This window comes from Anoplopoma fimbria, chromosome 22 (assembly GCF_027596085.1).
Source record: "Anoplopoma fimbria isolate UVic2021 breed Golden Eagle Sablefish chromosome 22, Afim_UVic_2022, whole genome shotgun sequence".
Classification (NCBI taxonomy): Eukaryota; Metazoa; Chordata; class Actinopteri; order Perciformes; family Anoplopomatidae; genus Anoplopoma; species Anoplopoma fimbria.
Window position 1 is genome coordinate 1,015,085 of NC_072470.1, and position 15,530 is coordinate 1,030,614.

Below are 15,530 nucleotides of genomic sequence, written 5' to 3' on the forward strand. Positions count from 1 at the left end.
CTGAAGTAAAGAGCTTCAAACCAAAAGACATCAAGAACATCTGAGACCTAAAACATAATGAAACCAAACCATCTTCAAACACTTGAGGAATAATTTAGTTTCTTTACAGTTTGAACGCCTCAATGTCCCCAAAATATCTTCCATCTCCTTCAGGTGAATAAAAACTGTTGCAACAGAAGAACGATTCAAAGTCTGTAAAGTTCTCAGATCTTTAAACTGGCTTCTTGTGGGTCAAACAGTTGGTTTATAAAGTGGTTTAGGACCAAAATACTAAATAAATACATGAATCCAGATGTTTTATGATCCAAAGTCCTGGAACAAACCTCTAAAAACTGAAACAACAAAACCATCTTCATGGACTAAAGGACACCTGTTCTCCTGAACCACTGCTGACCTGAAGACCTGACCCCTCCAGCAGGCCCTGATTGTAAAGAGGGGGGGCACATGGATCTATTACCCAGAACCCTCAGAGGTTAATGGGTCCATCATTAGGCCGAGTGCGTTGGACTTCTTTAAAGCAGCTGGAGGTCAGTTATTCATACGAGACAATACATCAAAAGCAAAAAAGAATATCGACTTCAAACTATTTATCAAGATGTTTTAAATTCTTTGACTATTCAGTGGATATCAGTTAAATATTATAACTTCCATGTTGTTTAACAGTTATGAACTTTCTACTCAAACATTTGCTGTTTCAAGCTACTATGAATATGAGGTTTTGCTTCTTCTTTTGTACCAAACAGTTAATTTATTTAAATGTTAAAAAGCCAATAAAATGTCGTAAAAATACTGGAGACCAATAGGACATCTTTGTGTTGTTTAAACCCAAATACTATTTAAATCCTCACAGTGGAGACACTGGAACTAAAGAATATGTGAAGTTTTTTACTTAACCTAAATTATTGAACAATTATAACAAAAGTTGGCAAATTAATAATCAGCTAATCGACTCAACTTTTGGTTTTCGGACGGCTGGTCGGACTAAACAACATTTAAAGAAGCTTTTCTTATAAAAACATAAATCGATTAATCCAAAGAATACTCAACAGATTAATAGATTATGAATTTCCTTGTAGTTGGAGACGTTCTTTACATCAAACTCTCTAAACTTTGATGCAGACTGAAGGAAGTGGTTGAAAGCTGAGGAAAGCGAGTAAGTGGACCTTTAGTTGAGACAGTTTAAGGTCAAGAATGAACTTTAGGAAGATTCCCAGTTGTACCTCAGAGGTTTGAGGATGTGGAGCTCAACGTGGGAACATTTAGAAACCGTTAGGTGGTCCAGAGAGGACAGGAAGTGGAGGTGAATCTGGGGCACGGTGGAGACCAGAACCAGAGCCAATGCAGATCAGACAACAAGCTGCTTCTGTTTATGATTATCCTCACGGAGGAGGGACGTCTCGGGGATGATCGGCTAATCAAAACACTCCAGCTCGCAGAAGAATTCCCAGAATGCATTCTGTTCCTGCTGGTGTGACCCAAAACAAAAGCAGGAATCTGTTTCATCTGGTTCAGAATGAAGCGGAGCAGCTGGGTTTCCGTTCGGTGATCACTCATGACACTTCAGGGCGAAGCGTCTTCAGCTTCACGACGAAGCGTGAAGAAGACGAGCGGTTTAATCAGTCGGAGAGAGCGACCATTTGTTCTTCCTCAGCTCCAGTCATTTGGCTAATTGGGAGCGTCTCAGAGCACCGGAGCTGAAGTTCCCCCCCCAGGTCGGGATAATCAACGGTCCGGTCCGACTCAGAGAAACCTTCCTCTTCCAGGACGGAGATTGAAAACACCTTTAACCAACGTTTCCTTTGCTGAGGATCAGTTTCATCTCTGAGCGGCTTCAGGCTTCTGATTGGTTCATTAAAACGACTGTGTGTTTTGTTTGCTGGGCTGGAAGACTCAAGGTTAAAGAAGCTCGATTCAGCATCATTCTCCTTCAAGAAAAGTATGATGGGAGATATTTGTTCTTACTTTTGAGAACAAAAACTATGTCGCTAAATATTCAACAACCTTTTGTCTGCAAAGAAAACGACTCGAAAGCAAAATAAACATAAAATATGTGTTGAAAAGTCACATTTAAATATGATAAATATACGAAGAAGGATGTGAAACCAGATCAGGTTAAAAACATGCAAACATTTGGTCCAATAAAAGTCAAGCAGGGAACATAATAACATAAATAATGTTGTTTGATGTGCAGACATCTTTGCAGACTTCTAAACCAAACCTTGAATGTAAAATCTTTCACTAAACAGCCGAACTCTAAACTCCAACTTGAAACAACAGCAATCCTGCAACAAGACATTAAACGTTACGTCTATATATCAAAGTATCGTCGGCATACGAGAGAATGTGAGTTGTGAAGTGAGAGCTGTACATACGGCAGCGTGATGAATCTGCAGCTCTGCGTTCTAAACCACAGCCCACCCATCAAGTGCCGGTTCAGCCCCTCAGGGTCAAGAATCCCATCATAATTAAATTCCCATGATTCTCTGTTTTCAGGGGGGGGGGTTTGGCTGCTTGACAATTATGGAAACCAACAATCCAGAAAGGGGGGCTGCCTCTCAGCAGCGTAAATTAAACGCTGTTTCTGGATTTAAATGCTGCACGCTGACCCGGCGCACGGCGGCGGCTAATGAATAAAATGAGGGGGGGCATTAAGGCTGAGCAGCTCCAGGACAACTCCCACAATGCACTCTGAGTCTGAGCGGCACTCGAAGGCAGGAAGAGTAGAGAAACATGAGATTTAGAGACGAGCTGGTGAATAAAGTGGAGCATTTAGAAGAGACATATACAGGTGGTGGAGACCAAAAACAGAGCTAAAAGAGAGAATAATGCAGTTATGAATCATCATGTTAATCTCTTATTGATGGATGTGAAAGCAATCCATCAATAACAGGTCATGCAACAACCAAGCATCCTTGTGCCAATCTAACTCAGATATTTTTGAAAGCTGATATTAGTGGATAAAAAGGATCAACAACATCAGTAGGATTTATCCTGTAGGGAGCATGAATGTCTGTAGAGAATTTCATGATACTCCGACCAACAATTGTCCTCACATCTAAACTTTAAATCCTCAGGGAACCTTGAATCTGTGTCCAAACCGATTTTGTAGAAGTTAAGATATTTTTAAAAACTGGCAGCAATAGATGAAAAGTCAGAGGACCAAAAAACTCATTATGATTCATCCTGAAGGGAACATGAACCACATTATATCACAATCCATCCAATAGCTGTCAAGACATTTAAACCTAAAACGACTGTAAGACATCTTCAGGGAACCATGAATATTTGTGCCCATCAGTCATATAGAAGTTATGATGTTTTTAAAAGCCAACAAACTCATTATGGTTCATCCTGAAGGGACCATGAACCAAATTTCATCACAGTTTTGAAGTTAATCAGTCTGAACTAAAGAGTTTCTTTAAGATTCTTTGTTCCTTATAAGCGTCTGAATGTCTGATCCTCCTCCAGACGTCTCCGGATCCTCCGAGGACTAAACGTATGCATGAGTGTACAAACACGGCGAGTCAACCCGGCGCCGTGTTGGTAATTACTGCCTCGCCTCTCGGCTACTGTGCCGACATTCACACGCAAAGAGAGGTGGCGCCGAGGCAATTTGTGAACTCTGACACCGATAACCTTTAGCGGCAGGAACAGAACAAACCAAATATACAGCATTTACAAGACGGTGGAGGTGGTGGGGGGGAGGGCATGCATACCAGCCTGTCCTCGGTGGTGGGAGGTGTGGAGTGTGTGACTGTAGGTGCGATGGGAGGCGTGATGGAGACAGAAGGCCTCGGGAAACACAAATTAAAAGCCTTAAATGTCAGCGCACACAGTATTGCTCGGCGACACAGGTCATTACTCCACATATTATTCGCAGCCTTTTACAACATTAATAACCTGGAAAATATCGCAGACGATTGTTCTGAAGTCTCTCTGAAAAAGAAATATGAAGGTGGATTCTTTTTTTTTGTGTGTTTGTGTGACGTAGAATGATTGGAGATGATTTAACCGTTTATTTCAACAACAGTTCTATTTTACACAAAACGCTGCTGGAGTTTGGCTTTCAGACTTAAGGGTGAGTTAAAGTTGTATATGTTGGCTTCATGTATTAGTGGGGGGGAGACGCCACGACAGACAGACGGACAGTCAGCACTGATTTGGTGATTTGTAGGTCAAAAGAAGTCGGTTTAAAGTGGTCAGAATACGACTAAAAGATGTTCCTTTACTTTGAAACACGGTTATTGAACTAGAGATGTCAAAGTAAAGTGTATCAGACTGACAGTTGGAGCTCTTCTACGGCTTAGAATCGCCAAAAAACATCCGTAAAATACGGAATAATCTGTTTTTTCCAAAGAATCTGTAAGTTAGACCTTAACTACGACTCCCATGGTGCATTGCAGCACATAACATCCAATTAGAGAGTTTAACATTCTGTCGACGAGCTGCAGCGAAAACTGTTTATTTTTTTGTAGATTTAGATTAACACCCTTTTATTTTGTAGTCTGACTGGCTTCTTGTCTATAAGGACGACCGCTGAGGCTCATGGGTAATGTAGTATTTAAAGCCATCCACCATGCTGAAGTATTTATGATTAAATAATCAAATCAGGTGGTGAGAACATTATTTTTTAGGTTCTTTATGTTTAAAGAGTCATACTATTTCTAAACAATCTTCCGTCATCAAATCACCAAATCCCTGCAGACTGGGTCCAGTATTTGGGGGTTGGGGGGGTCGATGGAGGTCCACCTGTCGGCCTCGGGTCCACCACAACAGTTATCTGGTTACCTTCTGAGTTGTGCAGACTGTTGGTGTAAATGCTGCGCAGACTACCAACACGGTTTAGTTTCCACGCTCTACGTTTGGCTGTGAACGAGACGACATCCAAGAGAAGACAGAAGAAGAAACCACAGAGACAGGCGTCAAAATAAAAGAAAGAAGCTGAGGAGGAGGAGGAGGAGGAGGGGGCGTGGCTTGTGGGGAGAGTGGGAGGTGCCAACGAGCACGAATGAAGGGATGAACGTTGAAGTTTGCAACATAACGAAGGAGACCAGAAGAGAAAGAAAAAGTCGGTTTAAAGAAATAAAGATAAGATTTTTATTATATTCCAGTCGCTTCTACTTTGTTTCTACTGCAATCAATTAAAACTCAACACTTCCTGCTAATTTTTCACATTAAAAGCAAATAATGTCTGCTCAGTTTCTGGACAGCTTTTATTGTGAAAAGCCTCAACAGAAAAATGAAGACGTAACTGGTTCTACTTTAATGAAAACTACCTATAAATCTCCAATAAAACACAAAGCATTGATTGATAATCCAGATTAAAGTAGAACTACACATGAAGACAATAATATATATTATAGAAATAACAATAAACGATGAGAATTGTTTTTTCCATTATGTATTTAATGCTCCGCTGCAGCTGTGATTGTTCTTAAGGTGGACTAGCTGAAGGCGGTGTGACCTCTGACCCCGGCTCCCTTTACTGCCCCGTCTTAAACAGCGTGTCCGTGGTAATATTTACTCCCCCGGGGCCACTGGGAGCATTTACTGGGGATGAAGAACGGCGTCGGCGTGGTGACACTTTAAATGTTACTCTGCTTGTTTTTAATCCCGGAGAACGAGGAACCAAACACTGAAGCTGCTCGGCGCTGTGGGGAACGATCGCAGGAAAACATTATCATCTGGAAATGAGTCAGACGCTTTAAAAAGGTCACGGGTTTGATTCCTCAGAGGGGGGGGGGGGAGTGAAGCTCAGACGACGGAGGTTTGAGATGAAACGGTTAGTGTTTAGAGAAATAAAAAGAACTGATGATGAATATTGATATCATTGTTTTATCTTCCCAAAATGAAGTTCTTTGAATATATATTTTGGATTATTATTTGTGAATTATGGATATCATAATCTCTTTTAAAGGACAGCTGGAAACATGAAGAATTTTACAGAATGTAACATATCGAAATAAATCAATTTAAAAAACAGTGAATTTTAAAATACAAACTGTTCTATATTTTATTTTGTGTCTGTTTTTGTCCTGACAGATGTGACAAAAGCTTGCTTTTATTTTGAAAGAGGAGCAGGGAGGAAGAGGGACCGTAAAGCTTCAATATGTGCAGATTATTTTTATCTATATTTTCTTTTTGAATGTTTTGAAAAAAATCTGAGACAAATTTACATTTCTATAATTAATTATTATGTATTTATTTTCCGTCCTTTAACCAAAGTGCATCTGACATAAATAAATATAATCTACAAACGTAAAAAGGGATTAAAAACTAGAACTGATGGGACCACCTGTCCTCTCCTGAACAGGTACCTCTTTGTTCCACACCTGTTTGACCCCCGATGACCCTCGTTGACCCCTGATGGCGAGCGGAGCGCGTCCTCCTGATTAACCGCCACTTTAAGAGGAATTCACCACGAAGCGGTGAAGAGGAGGAATCAAAGAAGACGAGATTCCTGCAGCTACCTGTGTGTGGCCACTTCAAACACCTGTGTGTGTGTGTGTGTGTGTGTGTGTGTGTGTGTGTGTGTGTGTGTGTGTGTGTGTGTGTGGTAGGTCAGCTTTCAAAGCTCCAGGATGAAGGGAGGCGATCAAACGGCGGCTAGTTAACGAGACAGGACTGTGACCAGCAGGGGTTAACCTGAGACAGGTGTGTGTGTGTGTGTGTGTGTGTGTGTGTGTGTGTGTGTGTGTGTGTGTGTGTGTGTGTGTGTGTGCTCTATAATCTATTGATTATATTTCTCTATTATAAGTATTATAAAAATGTGAAAATGTGACTTCAATGGTTTTCTCCAACTCGAGACCAGTCAGAGTAAAACTGGAACTGTGAGGAAAAAAAAGAGTCCAGGGACCAGAATCCAGACCAGGATCTGATCTGAGTACTACAGACCTGGTTTATTGGATGAAGATAACATTTTATCTCTATAGAAAATGTCTTTAAAGAAGAAGAAGAAGAAGAAGAAGAGAGAAGAAGAAAGAAGAGGGAGAAGAAGATAAAAAAGGAGAAGAAGAAAAAGAGAGAAGAAGAAGAGAGAAGAAGAAAGAAGAGAAGAAGAAGAAGAAGAGGAAGAAGAAGAAGGAGAGAGGAAGAAGAGGAGGAGAAGAGAAGAAGGAGAAGAGAGAAGAAGAGGAAGAAGAAGATAAAAAAGAAGGAGAAGAAGAAAAAGAGAGAATAAGAGAAGAAGAGAGAAGAAGGAGAAGAGAGAAGGAGAAGAAGAAGAAGGAGGAGAGAGAAGAAGAAGAAGAAAGAAGAGGAAGAAGAAGAGGAAGAAGGAGAAGAAGGAAGAAGAAGAAGAAGGAGGAGAGAGAAGAAGAAGAAGAAGAAGAAGAAGAAGAAGAAGAAGAAGAAGAAGAAGAAGAAGAAGAAGAAGAAGTCCCGTGACTCCATCAGAGGCTCCTCCCTCTGGGGGGTTCGGCCTCAGAGGGCCCCCCTCATGAATTAGCCCCCCGCTCTGACACCACATACTTCACCTGCTCGCCGGCCGTGACAGGCGGCGGCCGCCGGCCGAGCGCTCGGTGCTTAATGGCTAAATTGGGAAGACTGTTACTAATCGCTTATTGAATAATGAAAGTGACACAGCTGATAAAAGATTTCAATACGGAGGATTATTTATAATATTTCACTTAAAGCCTCTCCGGTGACTAATAAGGGGGCGAGACGGAGGAGACATAATAAAACACAGGAAGGAGGCCGAGGGTTAAAGGATGATTCAATAGGAGAGGAGACGGGGGAGGAAACAAGGGAGGAAGGAACGATTATAAAACAAGGATGGAGGGGAAGGAAAGATTATAAACACAAGAAAGGAAAGGAGACAGAGGAGGAAACAGGAGGGAGGAAGGAAAGATTATAAACACAATAAAGGAAAGGAGACAGAGGAGGAAACAGGAGGGAGGAAGGAAAGATTATAAACACAATAAAGGAGACGAAGAGGAGGAGGAAAGGAAATTAAAGGCTAAAAAAAGGAGAGAAAATGAAGAAGAAATCAGAAGAAAGAAGCAAGTAAGAGAGGAAGGAAAGATACTAAAACAAGGAAGGAAGGAAGGGAGGAAAGAGGAGACAAGGAGGCAGCAGACTAGAGGAGAGGAGGAGAGGAGGAGAGCGGGTGGAGCGTCTCTCCGTCACTCAGACAGCCACTTGGCCCGTCAGCTGCTTGACGCCTCGGTGATGGAGAGACGAACATTACACATCTGCTGCTGCGACACATCTGTTCATGTGTATGAATATGGATTAAATATATTAAATATATTAAATATACGAGGGAGGGAGAGACGCATGATTGGATTAAAAAAAACATCACCTCCTTAGTGGAGGAACCACCGAGCTTTATGCAGCAAACCACCACAAATAAAGAACATTTATGGAGAAATAAAGACCAAACTCCAGCGTTCAGAAACACAACCGACACCAGTCCTCAAAATGTTTAAATACTGGTTAAAGGTTCCAGATGTGCAGCATTTAAAACCGGAAAGATTGACGCCATAATCAGAGTTTTTACGTCACTATATATCCGTTGAATCAATAAAACACACGGGTTAAAGTGACTGAGGTTAGAGGTTCAAATCCCCTGAGCAAAGCTGCTTAAAGATGGCTGTTTATGTGGGAATTCTGCGTTTTAAGAAGCTTTTATTTTGAAGGAATCTGACGAGTTAAACCACGTTAAAACCATTTCATTGGTGTATAAATACAATTTTTTTGTCTTATTTACTTCAATTAGTCAGTTGGAGTCAGTCCGTTCTTTACTTCCTGTCTCTCCTAACAACACGGCCCCTAAAGGTCTCAGATCTGACCCCTAACACCCCGAGAGACGACCTCACAGTGAAGGTTATGTCACAAACTGATCCAGAGTCAGATCAGAGAGGAGGAGGAGGAAGACGATGATGAAGAGATGGAGGGCGACAGAATGAGAGGATGAGGAGATCCGTTCCTCAGAAGGAGGTCTGGAGTCTCAGCGATCACATGACTGCGTTTCCCAACCCGGGTCACTGATGTACTGTGTGTACAGGTAGTACTCTGAAGAATACTTCTGTGTACTGTGGTGGAAACATCACAAGTATTTCAAATTTGGAGGTGAAACTACATTAACGTAGAAAGTTTAATTTGAAAACAAAATACTGAACGTCTCACATAAAATATAGAATACTTGGAAGTATTTGCAAGTATATAAACCTATTAGTATTTAAATATACACAAGTATGTGGATATTTAGGTGGACTTGTGGTTATCTAGATGGATATTTGGAAGTATTTTACATTATACAAGTAGAAAGATATTTGGAAGTATACGTGTAGATAGATATATGTAAGTATTTAGAAGTAAACAAGAAGGTAGATATTTGGAAGTTAACAAGTAGATAGATATATATAAGTATTTAGAAGTATACAGGTGGATAGATATTTGAATGTATTTCAAAGTACAAGTTAATAGATATTTGGAAGTACACAGATAGATCAATATTTAAATTATACCTGTAGATATATATTTTGAAGTATTTAGAAGTATAAGAGTAGATAGATATTTGGAAGTATTTAGATGTATAAGAGTAGAAAGATATTTGGAAGTATACAAGTACATATATATTTGGAAGTACACCAGTACATATATATTTGGAAGTACACCAGTACATAGATATTAGGATGTTTAGAAACAGTGGTTAGAACAGAAGTCAATAGGTTAGTGTAAGTCAATGTATATTAGAAAGGCTGGATTATAAAGAGTACGTGTTATTTGAAGTATCTGACTTCTGTCCTTGTTTCTGGGGGAGCGTTTAGTGGGCGGACCGGGGCGGGGAAAGTGAGAGGTGAGGGGGGGGAGATGGCGTTACCTTCCGCAGTACCAGAGAGGCCGTCCGCTTTGAAGTTGCTGGTGCTCTTCTTCCGGCGGTGCTTCTTGCGGTTGGCGTGCGGCGACGGCGGCGGCTCCATCTTTGGACTGGTGGTACTGGAGATACTGGGACTGGAGCAGACCGAGTCCCCCAGACCGGTATCTACGGAACCAGAACCAGAACCAGAACAAGACTCAGGGGGGTGGACTCTTCTTCTACTGCTCATGAAGGATACATGTCCATATATACAAACCTTATTGTATATAATGCAGTCATTTAAAGCAGTACATGGAAGTATTTCAATCTGCAGGTAATAATACATATATTAGGATATAAGAATATTTATATCTATATTTAGAAGTATTTAGAAGTATATAAGGCTTTAAATAATTGGAAATATATAAGAATAGATATATTTAGAAGTATTTAGAAGTATATAAGGATATAAATAATTGGAAGAATGTATTTCCGCGACCGAGCTTTTACTGTGAAGCAGAAACAGGAAGTGTTTTATTTCTGACCTTTCACAGCGTGCACTTCCTGTTTTGCTGCAGCAGACTCTTTTTTTTGGTTCATTTATTCATTCACTGTTTTCAATAAGTAAACACAGATTTGTTTTAAATTAAAAACCTTCACATGGTGGTGAAATATTAAAACAAAACCCAGAGAACCAGAACCAGAACCGACCAGAGGAGTCTCTCTCTCTCTTCACGGCGCCCGCTGACAGCTGTGACTAGCGGCAGAATAAAATAACATTCAGCTTCCATCAATATCACGGCGGCGACTCTGACAACACACACATTTACACACACACACATTTACACACACACACACACACACACACACACACACACACACACACACAGGCGGGCTGGTCGGCGCCGTCGGCCCTCAAGGACGGCCATAACTTATTCCACAATCGTTTAGTCTCAGCTCAAGTGGAAAATGTGACAACTTATCTCTGCTGACAAGACGCCATCCCCGAGAGTGTAATTAACCGCCGCGGATTAACGGCCCTCCCATCTGCACGCCGCCCTCCGTCCTCCTCCACCCGGAGCCCCAGGACCTCCTCCCGCTTCACCTCCCTCTAATCTGGACCTCCTCAACAGTTTGGACAGCAGGTACAACAATCACAAGATAGAGTCCTGCATCGTCAGCATAACGTCGCACTCGTTCCTCCGGAGAACCCCGGGGTTTGTGAGCTTTACGCTTTAAACACAGGCTTTTATTTTGAAGTTTTAAAGCTACACTGTATCATTTATCCATCAGAAGTACTTCTACTTGTCACCGTTCATAAATATTGAGACATCGATGTGTTCGCTGCTCTTTCAGGTTCGTTTTCTCTCGTGAAAGACGTCCTGTTGATTCGAGTCTCTGGACTTTAACCTTGCTGTCGTGTTCGTGGACGTCGGAGCCTTTTGGAGGATTTCTTTCAGGCAAATTATCGGATAAATTGTATAAAGCTTGTTGTATATTTTTTTGTTCACCTGGCATCCTGCTAACTGATGAAACCGGCAGGACATGAACATGACTTTAGCTACTTTTTTGTCTTAATTTGTAGTGTTTTTATGACGAGTAAGGAAGCTTGGGGACCAAACACAACCAAACTGCCCCTGTGTTTACATCAAAGACGCTTGGTTTCCTGATGTTGAGTTTTTAATGTTACGTTATCTGCATACAGAATTGTTTTTGTAGCTGTTACTTGCAAATTTAAATAAATGCACTACTGTTTGTTTTGTTTGTCATGTTTTTCTTATATATAAATGATAAATAAATGATCTTTGAATCCGGAGCTCGTCATATTGAACGTTGTGTACTTTCTACTCAGAGAGGTTTAGGGAGATATCCGTTAGCGTTAGCACGTCTATGCTATGCTAACTACCGAATGTACTGTAATGATTCTAACAGTGTTGTTCACTTTTTAGCTTCTATCTTTCTTCTGATTATAAAGTGAAATCAAATCATCTAGATCCTTCTCCGTGTGTGTGTGTGTGTGTGTGTGTGTGTGTGTGTGTGTGTGTGTGTGTGTGTGTGTGTGTGTGTGTGTGTGTGGCCCCTGGGAGTCCAGTGAAAGCATTTCACAGCTTTAAACGTTATTTGAGGAGAGCTGGAGGGATCAACAACGACGACAGAGCTGTCAGTCAAGCTTATCGTCACGGCAACGCACACACACACACACACACTCATGGCAGCTGTCAGTCTAAGTGTGTGTGTGTGTGTGTGTGTGTGTGTGTGTGTGTGTGTGTGTGTGAGTCCATTAGTGTGACAGACAGTTAAAGCAGCATTAAGGTCTGGCAGTTGGATCAATGGGAGACAAATGATGGGCTCCACCACCGAGCTGCACGGCGGGGCCCTCTGAGGCCCAGCACGCAGCGGCCCAGCTCTCTGAGAGAGCAGAAGAACGCTTTATCTTGGAGGGCTTCACAGGAAGTGACCTGGCGGCGTGCTCTTACCCGTGCTGACCCCGGAGTTGGCGATGACGGTGGCGTCGGTCCACTGGTCGGCGCTGGAGACGGAGTAGGAGCGCTGGTGCATCCCCTCCAGACCGCGGCTGTTAAAGGACACCAAGCTGACGCCGCTCGCCATCTGAGACGCCGACGAGCTGCTGGTCACCTGACCTGAGGGGGGACGGGACGGGGGGGTTAGACACGCTGACCCACAATGCACCTCTTTCTCTGGCTGCTGAGTGGAGTGTGTTTCTCTGGCTCACTCCTCTCTAAAGCCAGATTTAAATACCTGGAAACACCTGGAGACACTGTAGGCTTTAAACTACATTAAAACACCTGGAAACACCTGGAGACACTGTAGGCTTTAAACTACATTAAAACACCTGGAAACACCTGGAGACACTGTAGGCTTTAAACTACTTTAATATACCTGGAAACACCTGGAAACACCTGGAACACTGAAGGCTTTAAACTACTTTAAAACACCTGGAAACACCTGGAGACACCGAAGGCTCTTACTAGTTCACTTCTTTTGGAGGAAACACACTCTGGAATTGATATTTCAATTTAATTTTAAACTTAAAAATATTTACCTTTTAATAAATCTATAATCTTATTTGGGGGACATGGAAGTCTTTTAATTTGAAGGGGCGTCAAAGGAGAAGTGGGGGACATGGAAGTCTTTTAATTTGAAGGGGCGTCAAAGGAGAAGTTGTTCAATACAATAAAACTCAGCCACATTACACACACACACACACACACACACACACACACACACACACACACACACACACACACACACACACACACACACACACACACACACACACACACACACACACACACACACACACATAAAAGCAGCTTCTCTCAAGCTGGCTGCTTAAATCAAACCCTTGAGTTGGTAAGAGGCTGATCCCCCCCCCCCCCGCCCCCCTGCCTCACCCATTCTCTCATTACAGCTCATTTCTTGGTGCTGGCTGAGCGGAGCCAGGACTCTGATTGCATTAATATTCATGACAATAATTAGTACACGGAGTACGGCTCACTGAATATTCATGCTATTAGCTCGGGCCTGTGTGTGTGTGTGTGTGTGTGTGTGTGTGTGTGTGTGTGTGTGTGTGTGTGTGTGTGTGATTTAACTGCTTCATGTGTGTGTGTGTGTGTGTGTGTGTGTGAGGAGGAGCGCTCGCTTCACTCCACCTTTTGTCTTTTAACACATCTTCCTGTGCGTCTCAAGGCTTTACATCTTTGAATGTTCAACCTTTATTGATTCACGGAGGACAGAACACGGTGGTGTTTACGATGAGAGCAGCAGTAAATGGTTTAATTAAATAATAAACGTGTTGTTTTTTAAAATACGAACCAATACATTTTAATTTTAGAATTTATTTTAACATTTTCTGATTATTTATAACTTTGGTCTGAATTCTTTCCAATTCCCCCAAAAATAAATGTTTCAGGTTACTAAACGTCTTATTTTGTGGGTCCTCTTAGTCTCTACATGTGGACATGTGTCCTCACAGAGACTTTTCTCTTTTAACACGTCTTTATGTGGGTTTCAAGGCTTTAAATCTTTGAATATTCAACCTTTATTGGCTCACTGAGGACAAAACAATTCATTTTTAAAATATCTTTTTGATTATTTATCACATCATTTGTTGGCCAGATTTATTTAAAAAACAAACCAAAACACTTTAATTTTATTAATATATATTTCTTTATTTAATTTGTATTTATTTATTTCTTTACTTTATTTTATATTAATATAATATTTGTTTGTATTTTCACATTATTTATCACATAATTTATTTGTCTTAATTTCCCTCTATATGATATTTTTTGTGGTTACTAAACGTCTTATTTTGAAGGTCCTCTCAGTCTCCTTTATGGACGTGTGTCCTCACCTGGCGTCTGTCCCAGCTGCATGCTGCTCATGTCCTTCGTCAGGCCGTTGGCTTTGGGACTCGGCACGGCGGCGCAGGTGGACACGGCCCGCGGCGGCCTCTTCCCCGGAACCTTCACCGTGGTCCTCAGCAGGTCGATCTCCTTACCGTGGACGTTCTGCATGTAGTCCTAAAGAGACGGGAGGAGACAGTGAGGACAGGACTTAAGATCTGTAGGTGGACATGTTGATTCTGTGATGATTTAGGACGTGGACGTTAAAAACTGAACAATAAATAAAGAATGAAGCAGATTAAAGAGTGAAGAGAGGGATTAACCCGGATAATGAAGCAGCTAATCCTGAGTTATTCAGCGTAAACAAAGACGCTCTAATCCCTCAAAGCAGAGCTGAAGTGGACCAGCTCGCCGGCTCTCATTGGCTCCGCCCCCTAAACACGGCGCCCCGCCGCCGGACGCCCCGCGATGATCAGAGAGGTGAATGAAAACACGAGTACGAGCGGTAATGACGACGAGAGGCGCTTGTTAAATCCACCCACACCTCCCCTCTCTGACCCCGGAGAGGAGCAAGGCATTGTGGGAGGTCGGCCTCCTCTTCAACATGAAGAAGACGAGAAGAAACAAAGCTCGCAACCCGCTGGGACGGATTAAAACCACCGAGGGTCCCACTGATGATGTCTCTGTGAGGACGGGACAAAGAGGACGTTTAGAGGAAGTGAGGACGTTTAGAGGAAGTGAGGACAATTAAAGGAAGTGACAAAATTTGAAGGAAGTGAGGACGTCTAAAGGAAGTGAGGACGTTTAAAGGAAGTGTAGACATTTTTATAAAGTTGGGATATTTAGAGGAAGTTGGGACATTTGAAGGAAGTGAGGACGTTTAGAGGAAGAGAGGACGTTTAAAGGAAGTGAGGACGTTTAAAGGAAATGACGACATTTGAAGGAAGTGACAAAATTTGTAGGAAGTGAGGACGTTTTTATGAAGTGAGGACGTTTAAAGGAAGTGTAGACATTTTTATAAAGTATGGATATTTAGAGGAAGTTGGGACATTTGAAGGAAGTGAGGACGTTTAAAGGAAATGAGGACGTTTAGAGGAAGTGAGGACGTTTAAAGGAAATGAGGACGTTTAGAGGAAGTGAGGACATTCAAAGGAAGTGAGGTTTTGGGGATAAGTCCGTCCTAGTGTGTGTCAAAGAGTGAAGACAAGGAAACAGGAAACACACCTGTGGACTAAAGCTCACATTAACCGGATCACAACCTGAAACATAGATCCTAAAGCAGTGAGGACCGGAGGACCACGTCCTCACCGTCCAGCTGTAGGACTCTAATTGGACCACACACACACACACACACACAC

General features: G+C 42.0%; 1 protein-coding gene across 2 annotated transcripts in view; it reads right to left on the bottom strand.

Moving 5' to 3' along the window:
* The window catches only part of agap1 (ArfGAP with GTPase domain, ankyrin repeat and PH domain 1), a 101,005-nt gene that overhangs the window by 16,344 nt on the left and 69,131 nt on the right, over positions 1 to 15,530 (bottom strand). For both annotated transcript variants that reach the window (XM_054623635.1, XM_054623634.1), the window contains 3 exons: positions 14,181 to 14,349; positions 12,280 to 12,444; positions 9,827 to 9,988 (listed from right to left, as the gene is read on the bottom strand). In XM_054623635.1, coding sequence (XP_054479610.1) covers positions 9,827 to 9,988; positions 12,280 to 12,444; positions 14,181 to 14,349 — 496 coding nt within the window. The remainder of the gene's footprint in view (positions 1 to 9,826; positions 9,989 to 12,279; positions 12,445 to 14,180; positions 14,350 to 15,530) is intronic.